At 38.2% G+C, this 10,000-nt stretch overlaps 1 protein-coding gene across 4 annotated transcripts in view; it reads right to left on the reverse strand.

The window, feature by feature from the left end:
- Positions 1-1,205: 1,205 nt before the first annotated feature.
- LOC138861866 (uncharacterized) overlaps positions 1,206-10,000 on the reverse strand; it is a 473,897-nt gene continuing 465,102 nt past the window's right edge. For all 4 annotated transcript variants that reach the window (XM_070122265.1, XM_070122267.1, XM_070122266.1 and 1 more), the window contains exon 5: positions 1,206-1,432. In XM_070122265.1, the coding sequence (XP_069978366.1) occupies positions 1,342-1,432 (91 nt within the window). In that variant the 3' untranslated portion in view covers positions 1,206-1,341. The remainder of the gene's footprint in view (positions 1,433-10,000) is intronic.

Consider the following 10,000-nt stretch of genomic DNA (forward strand, 5'->3'; position numbering starts at 1 on the left):
ACAGTAGCAATAATGATAATAATAATAATAATATGAATTATAACAACAGCAATAATAACAATATTAAGGAAACGAAAAGAAAGAAAAAACGGATCCGGTTCGAGTTCGGTTCAAGCAGGAAATGCAGAATAACCTTTTTTCTCTCTCTCTCCATTGTGAAGTTTACGAGTTTTTCATAAAGGCGCTGGAGGAGGAGAAGGAGAAGGAGGAGGTGACCCTTCAAGGAGCAAGTGGACCGAGACACGCGCTAAAGGCTGGACTCTGGGATGAACAGGTCACGCTCTCCTCGCTCGTGACCTCAGATGACCTGGCATGACGGAACGACTAATTTCTCTCGCTCCTAAAGCACCGCAGAGGAGGAGTATTTGATAAGGTCAAGGCGAAGAGAAGCTGTTTTGAATTCATTAGCGTGAAAAAAGGGTAATGTCTAGAATAGTTTTTTTTTCTCCAGAGGTCATCAAATTAAGAAAGAATTCAAGATCGATCAAAGTTTTTTTTCTTCTTCATTTTCTAGAATGTTTCTTCCTTTTCTTCTGCTTCTTCAATTTCTAGAATGTTTCCTCAGTTTCAAGAATGTGTCTTCATTTTCTAGAATATTCTTCATATTCTAGAATGTTTCTTCATTTTCTAGAATATTCTTCATTTTCTAGAATATTCTTCATTTTCTAGAACATTCTTCATTTTCTAGAATATTTCTTCATTTTCTACAATATTTTAGTTTTTCTTTTAGTTTAGATTCTTCTCGAATGTTCACTTCGCCATGACACGCCGAACGTCGAATGGGAAGCTCAACAACCCCTCACTCTGACACGCTTAATTGAAATATCATACTCATGTCTTGAGGTTAGCCACTTCGCGGGTCCTTAAGAGCTTAACGACGAGCAAATGGGAGAGTGCGATTACTTAAGGGGTTCCTACCATCCCTTAGTGGCCGCTGTCCAACCAGGATCCCCATTTTTAACCCATTCGAAATACCGATGCTCACACACACACACACACACACACACACACACACACACACACACAAAGGGCGCCACAATCCCCTGGGCAACTGTACACTGTTGCTCTCTTCAGTCGTGGCCTCAGTGCTAATTCGTTAATGTTCCTTCTACTTTATCTGTCTATTCATTCATCTATCTAATTATCTTTTTGTTAATAAAACGAATTTATGTATGTATTTATTTACCTATTTACTCATTTATTCATCTATTCTTATCAATATATCTACGTATTTCACTTATTTTTTGGATTTTGCCCATTTCTCTATTTATTCATTCATAAATCCATTTCTTTACCTTTTCACAACTTTCCTCAGACACCCAGCTAACAATCATACATCTTTTATGAGTTTTTTTCCCATTTAAACTCCAGAATACATGAACATACCTTACTTTTCAGTACAAACTTTCTCCGCAGACCCCGTTGAACATACCTGTAAGAAAGAAAGAAAAAATATATAATTATCAATAATATGGTGAAAGTTGCCTGACCCCACATAATATATATCGTTACATATGATTAAATTGCCTACCATTGGGAGCAGAGCTAATTAGCCAAGAGGATTAAACTTGTATTAATCCTGAAAGGGACTTACGTTTGGAAAATTCTTCAAATGGAAATTACAAGGTCTAGGTGTTCTTGATTTATCTAAATTAATTACTTTTGCAGTAATTTTCCTTCTTTCCGATATCTATTTAATCGTGTTATCATTAGTGTTTCTTTTTGTTTTGTTTTTCTCGTGAGTGTGTGTGTGTGTGTGTGTGTGTGTGTGTGTGTGTGTGTGTGTGTGTGTGTGTGTGTGTGTGTGTGTGTGTGTGTGTGTGTGTGTGTGTGTGTGTGTGTGTGTGTGTGTCTGTGTGTGTGCGTGCGTGTGTATTATCATAACATTCAAACCTATCCGTTTCTTTTTGCGTTTTCTATTGTACATTAATACAATTTTGTAATATATATATATATATATATATATATATATATATATATATATATATATATATATATATATATATATATATATATATATATATATACAGCCTGCTTTAATGAACCTTGGGTTGTGTTCCTCCCCTAAATTTAATAAGCGGACATAATTATGCGCTTGAGTCACTAATAAGCAAGACGTTATAATGACTTCATATATTTCTTGCTCATAAAATATTGTTTCTTTCGCGAAGCAAAGTTCAGCTCGCAACAAGGCACATTCGCGCGTGCGTAATAGAAAAACTGTTTCTATCCTATTTTTTGCATATGTTCAGTATTCCGGGGTCATCACAATAATTCTCATTATCATTCTTATTATCATTGCCATGATCGTTATTATCTTTATTATTATTATTATAATCATTATCATCATTACTCGTGTCACTGCTATCACTATTATCATTACTATGATTATGATTATTATAGTCAAAACACTATTAATAATGAATAATTATCATCATCATCATTACCTTTAGTGTCAGTATTATCATCATAATCATTATTAACATCCTCACTATTACTAATAATATTATTACTGTCATTATTACCATTACGAATAACATCATCTTAATCATTATTATTATCATTTTTACTGTCATCGTCATTACTATCATTATTACTGTCTTTGTTGTCACTGTTGTCGTTTTTATTACAATGCTTTATCAAGCTAATCACCATTATCAACAACATCATTACCATCATTACACCTTCGCCCGCCCTCATAACCCCCTCATAAAGACCATCCAACAAGACCCTCTCCACGCCAGCCGAGCGGTTCCTCCGCCCCTCCGGCAGCGGCTCTTGATCGCATTCTCCTCGCTGTCAATGCTCAGCCGGCAACACTCCTGGAGGGGATGAGTCAGCACCGGGAGCAGCCATCTCTTGTTGCCAGCCAGCCAATCTCCGTCCACGACTAGGCTTCGTCGGGTCGCTCGCTGCCTCGTCGGACACGCTACCCCGTGACCGAGACAGTCCCCGGTCGCGGCGCTTTAAGAGGGGCTATCTCGGCGAGCGCTCGATGGCTCTGGAGGACTTTGAGGAGTGTTAAAACTCCTGAGCACATACTTGTGTTCTGGAAATGCAGGACTGAGGTTTTCGGGATTTGAGTTTATAGCCGGGCTGTTAGAGCGAAAATAACATAAGAGTTTATCGTCTGAGGAAAAATAATCAGATTTTATATATCTATTTTTTGATTGTCATTTGCAGTTTAATTTAAGCCTTACATACAAATATACCCACCTACCTATACTCAGACACACACACACACACACACACACACACACATACACATACATACACGCACACACGCACACACACACACACACACACACGCACACATATACACACGTATACATTATATATATATATATATATATATATATATATATATATATTCATATATACATATATATATGTGTGTGTATATATTACATATATATATATATATATATATATATATATATATATATATATATATATATGTGTGTGTGTGTGTGTGTGTGTGTGTGTGTGTGTGTGTGTGTGTGTGTATACACGCATGTATGTGTATGTACGTATATGCATATATATATATATATATATATATATATATATATATGTATATATATATATATATATATATATATATATATATATATATATATATATATATATATATGTGTGTGTGTGTGTGTGTGTGTGTGTGTGTGTGTGTGTGTGTATGCATATATATATATATATTATATTATACATATATATTATATATATATATATATATATATGTAAATGTATATATGTATGTATATATACACATACATGCACACATATACATCTATTTGTTATGTAGGAGTACTTGCTCGTGTGTGTAGCCTTTGCGCAACCTGTAACAACGCTTGTGCATGTCCACAACTTTGCAAAACAAGATAAGCGCAGCGAATATAACGTAACCAAACCAAAGTATATCCACATTAGGTGTTACATGTTTTTTTCTTATCTGTATTTTTTTCGCGGTTGTACCACAACGTTAAAACATTACATGCCATTTAGAAAAAATAACAACAATAATAAAAAATAAAATAGATAAATACTGTACTGAAAGGAGGGTAAAGTCAAACATAGTTTTCGAAGACTCAGGTCCCATTATAAGCATAAACATAAAATCTGTTTACGTGAGGATAATGCAAACCATTGGGTCCAAACCAAAATCACTATGATGAGCACTTTTAAAAAGCACAGCTATACATATTTAATGACAGGTTATCACAATAACCCTCGTCTGTTTATAACACTAAGAAAGCATTTTTTGAGCATTATCGTGCAATTATGCCTTATATCCACGCCTGGGGGGGAAACAAAGAACTGTCAAATTGACCATTTGTGGTTTTAACACTACGCTGTCTCGTTTTACTGGTAATTATTAATAATTATACCTCTCTCGGCCATCATAAACCCTGACTGGTGAACGTATTTCAAATGCATTTTACGACATTACGGGAACATGAAAAAGACAAATACAATAGTTGAAAAGGTTTTCTACTACTTATTAATGCTATTGGAAATCAGCTCTTATTGCGTTACGTTTAAGATCCAGTATCACCTGTTATGTGTAATCAAAGCTTCTGAAATAGAAAGGTTTCTCCCATAGGGTATATTTTAAGGTCTAAATTTACATAGCAATTTTTATTTGAAACAAATTGAGTAAAGAAAACTACTGTTGCAAAGGCAGGTGTTCACTGTACAAGTTGTTCTTCAGAAAATAATCTTCAAAGGTAATTTTGAAGCGCCGTCTAGAGTCAAGTCATAAACTAGATAATTACCCAAGTTTAAATGTTCTGCGTTAACACCGTCATTAGATAAATTATCACGTAAAATGAAGCTAGTCTGTCTTGTCGCAACATCCAAAAGCAGCGACATCATTATTTCAAGAGAAGGCAAGAGGTGATCGGTGCGCATATCGTACTAATTGGCCCGTGTCCCCAACCTGTGATTAGAGGCCATGGAGTCTATTTCTCTAACATGCAAAATGGCCTCCCTCAGGGCATGTGGAATGAAAGTCGCATTTCAGGCGTTTCCCAGAAGGTTAAACAGCTGTGGATTTCGTTCAAGGTGCGTTTTACCTGCGTCGAGAGTCACGCTAGGCTGTGTTAGGAAGTTGCTGAAACAGGTAATGTTTTTAGCTCCAGGTGCGCGTAATATCTAGTCACTGCTGAGCAAAATATAATTATGATAAAAAAGGAGGAAAGAAAGAAAGAAAATAATGACGGGTCTGTCCTTTTATAGCTTCTTTATGCTTCATGATAATCTTCTTTTGCTTTCTTGGCTCGTATGATGTGGTCGATGGAATCATCACAGTTGGAAGCGCTTTCGTCGACTTTTCAAAAATGCATTTTATGTATCGTTCAGAACAGTATAATCATACGTTCTTCAAATATGTCTCAAAAAGTATACTAAAACCTCGACTAAAACCATCATAAAAGCAGAACGTAAACAACATGCAACAAGGTAAGTAGGCGCAATGTTGCTCGGTGCAAACAGCAACACTTCTGCACTTAACAGCCTCAACGCTAACTTTCTTCCCGGAGATTTCAGCTTTTACACGTACAGTGCATTCTTCTCTTCCTCATTCCACCGAAAGCTGACGAATTGTTTACTTGTACCTGCTCGTTGTCCGACAATTACTTTCGGTAACAAATGGTTACTTATTCCCATCTACGAAAACGGAATGATGATGACTCCCAAATACGTTCGTTGCTGCAAAACTCGGGCTAAGTTGGTGGCCAGGGCACGTTGAGGTAATGGCCTGATGTGATCATTCGCGGTACAAAATAGTTATTGCAACATTGCCGATAATTTTCGCAATGTGTGATGTTTAGTTTGATCAAGATATCCGAACGCCATTAATATTCAGGGCAGCGAGCGCGGGCGGAGATTTCGATCGCCGATCTCCCTCTGATGATTGTTTTCGTGTGCGTGCGTGCGTGCGTGTGTGTGTGTGTGTGTGTGTGTGTGTGTGTGTGTGTGTGTGTGTGTGTGTGTGTGTGTGTGTGTGTGTGTGTGTGTGTGTGTGTGTGTGTGTGTGTGTGCGCGCGCGAGTGTGTGTGAGCGTGTGGATAGATTGAGGATAGACAGATAAATCGGTAAACTGAAAGGTAAATATATATATGTTGATAGGTAAGCAGGAAGTTATCTTAGGTAGGTACGTCACTTGGAAGATTGGTAGAGAGACAGATAGACACACAAAAGAGAAATTTAGTTTCCCTTTGCCTGTTCATCAAACTCTGGCAATATAGCCTATTTTTTCAAGGGAATAGCTCACGTTTTAATAAATGATTTTATCGAGGGAAGTCTATAGCAATGAATTTCAGGATGGAAATCACTCCGGCAAATAATTAGAGGAAATAATTCTTCCTGGGTAGAGTACTTTTTACCGTCATTTTTTCGAGAGAGGAAAACATTATTAAAATAAATATGAACAACATTATCCCTATGGTTATTGGCATACATGGAATAGTTTTTTCGTCCATAGGGTTAATAATATTTTTTTATGGAATTAGGTCCTCATAGAAATCCACATGTAAATCGGTCTCGTTTATGCAAAAACATATATAGCAAATAAACACTGACACACTGATAAACAGTACTCAGTGTAAGATATCTTTACCCTCTTATGCTTTCTTGCATGTTCATTTCATTGCTGAAGACCCTTGGTGTAAAATTATGCCTGTATGAATATATGTCTGTGTGGTGTATCTCAGTCTGTCTGCTTGCCAGCCTGCCAGTCTATGTCTATTTATATATACATATATTCGTCTTTTAAGCTGTTTTGAGAGAGAGAGAGAGAGGTGGGGAGAGGGAGAGAGAAAGAGAGGGAGACAAAGAGAGATAAAGAGAGGGAGACAAAGAGAGAGAAAGAGAGGGAGAGAGAGAGAAAGAGAGAGAAAGAGAGAGAGAGAGAGGGAGAGAAAGAAAGAGAAAGTGAGAGAGAGAGAAAGAGAGAAAGAGAGAGAGAGAGAGAGAGAGAGAGAGAGAGAGAGAGAGAGAGAGAGAGAGAGAGAGAGAGAGAGAGAGAGAGAGAGAGAGAGAGAGAGAGAGAGAGGCTTCTGGCTTATGCAAACCCGTCAGAGTATGATAACACTGTCAGTAACATTTCAACCATCTGTTATATAATAAATGATTCTCTTGGATTTATATAACTCATTACTGTCATAAAACTAAATGGAAGAGAAATATAATAATTTACAAAATGTGTGCGAGTGATTTATGGCATATAAATTGTTAAACAAAAGAAGGGAGATTAATGATGCGTTGCAATACATCATTGGTTTACTTGTGAATGTATATTTTATTCCTTTCCTAAATCTTGAAAAACGCACGTATTGAAACACAGGCAATTACAGTTCTTAGTTATCATATAGGGTCACACACACACACACACACACACACACACACACACACACACACACACACACACACACACACACACACACACACACACACACACACACACACACACACACACGATAGGGAGACGTGAAAAGAATACTTCCAACGTATGTCGCTGCGTGTCCTAAAAGGCGTCTATAACCCGCACTCGGCCAGCGTGCAATGGTACGGCCCTTTTCCTCCCTGTGATGCAAACCTTGCCTTAACGAGGTGGCGCTGATAAGGGAAGGCCCATGGCCAACAGCGGACTTTTGAAGGTATATATATGTGTATGTGTGTTTATGTGTGTGTCTGTGCGTAATTGTTTTACATTTTTTGTTAACAACCTATCTTTATTTATATAAACGATAATTACAACCAAACAGCAAGTTTCACACAAGGCCCTCTGCACTTCTCATCACATTCACAAATTCATAACCTTCGGCAATCGTTATTATGGAAGCCGACGACTTGCCACTTGCAATAAAGTAGATTTGCTGTTAATTAAGTGAGCAAAATCAACTTTAACGACATGTTTTCCTTCCCATTACGGTTTAGCAACTTTCAGTGGTAGAACTATTGTGTGTGTGTGTGTGTGTAAGAATATCTATATGTATGTTAGGATGCATATGTGTGTGCGTCGAAGACGCTACCTCTGATTAGCAATTAAGTCAACTACCGGTCGCGACCAGCGTGCTCTGTATTCACCAGAAAGAAGACCACGGTTATTAAACCCCAGCCCTTCCATTAAAGGATGGTCTCTAACACTTAAATTCGGACATTTTGCATATAAATTAGGATATTCGTCAGCGGGGAGACGGCGGCTGTCACTCGCTGCTGACAGCACCTGGGAACCGAAGTCGTGTGGCTGAGGATATCCCACACAACCTCGCTGGTGCAGGAGGCCGGCGGGGACTTGCCGAAGGATATCCTGGACCTCCTACACAACCACGCTGGGGTGGGAGGCCGGTGGGGACGCACCCACGTTCTCTTCGACTTCTTACACAACCAGGAGGTCGACAGGCATGCGGCCTGGAAGACCTCGATCTTTCACACAACCAGGCTTCTTCAGGAACCCGACTTCTCCGGTGTACACAAACGCGCTTGAGCAGCAGACCGTTGGGGAATCTCCCAGGATCTCCTCGACTTCCTACATAACCAGGAGGTTGAAAGAGATAAGGATGTCCTTGATCTTTCACGCAACCAGGCTTCTGCAGGATTTCTCTGATTTCCTACACAAACGCGCTTGAGTAGGAGGCCATTGAGGAACCTCTCAGGATCTCCCCCGCCTCCTGCGCAACTAAGCTGGTGCAGGAAGCCAGATGAGATTCGTCCAGGACCTCTCAGACCTCCTACATAATGACGCTGGAGCAGTTGGCCGGTGAGGACCTCCCCCGGCCTTCTACACAATTCCACTGGTGTAGGAAGCCGGCGGGGAAGAAGCTTAGAGAATCCCCCAGGGTCCTCCCGACCTCCTCCACAACCGCTCTGGTACAGGAGGCCGTTGGAGAATCCCCCAGGGTCCTCCCGACCTCCTCCACAACCAATCTGGTACAGGAGGCCGTTGGAGAATCCCCCAGGATCTTCCCGACCTCCTACACAACCACGCCGGTGAAGGAGCCCTGAGAGGACGCAGCCTGGATCTCCCCGAGAGACGCCTTATAAGCGGCTTAATGACAGGCGATGGGAAGGAGAATATGGACCCTGACAGAGATGTAATTTGTCTGCGAGAATAATAGATGGCGCTCACGTGGACATGAATCATCGTGCCACCAGGATAATATACTGCCACTGGACTACGGGATCACATATGCATATGGTGAGGCCGTATAAGACATGATTTACAGGCGCCAGTGCAACAGAGATAATGCAAAACTGATCTTTGTTTACACAGAGAAAGATACATGGATACATGCTACCTCTCGAAAGCTGTAATTTACTCTAGTTATACAGACACACACATATACACATTTATATATATATATATATATATATATATATATATATATATATATATATACATATATATATACACACAAATCTGTATCTATCTTTATATATATATATATATATATATATATATATATATATATATATATATATATATATATATATACACACACAAACCTGTATCTATCTATCTATCTTTATATATATATATATATATATATATATATATATATATATATATACATATACATATACACACAAACTTATATCTATCTATCTTTATATATATATATATATATATATATATATATATATATATATATATATATATATATATGTATGTATGTATGTATGTATGTATATGTATATACATATATAATTATATACATATGCACCTGTATTATATACCTGCTTCTTTTACAATGATAACAGAAACTGTTATGAGAATAATATCTCATACGGAGAGCCTATACAGTAACAATAATGTACACAAAACTAGAATCTTTTACTACACATAGATACAGTAGCCTTTTAAGTACGTGTTTGGAGATCCTCCACCCAAAATAATAATAATAATTATTGTTATTATAATAAAAAACAAATATGCAGGATCAGGAACAAACAGGAAAAAAACAAGTCCAGAGTGCGGGTTCCTGAAAATGAGACTCCACCC

The sequence above is a fragment of the Penaeus vannamei genome, chromosome 5 (assembly GCF_042767895.1).
Source record: "Penaeus vannamei isolate JL-2024 chromosome 5, ASM4276789v1, whole genome shotgun sequence".
Taxonomy (NCBI): Eukaryota; Metazoa; Arthropoda; class Malacostraca; order Decapoda; family Penaeidae; genus Penaeus; species Penaeus vannamei.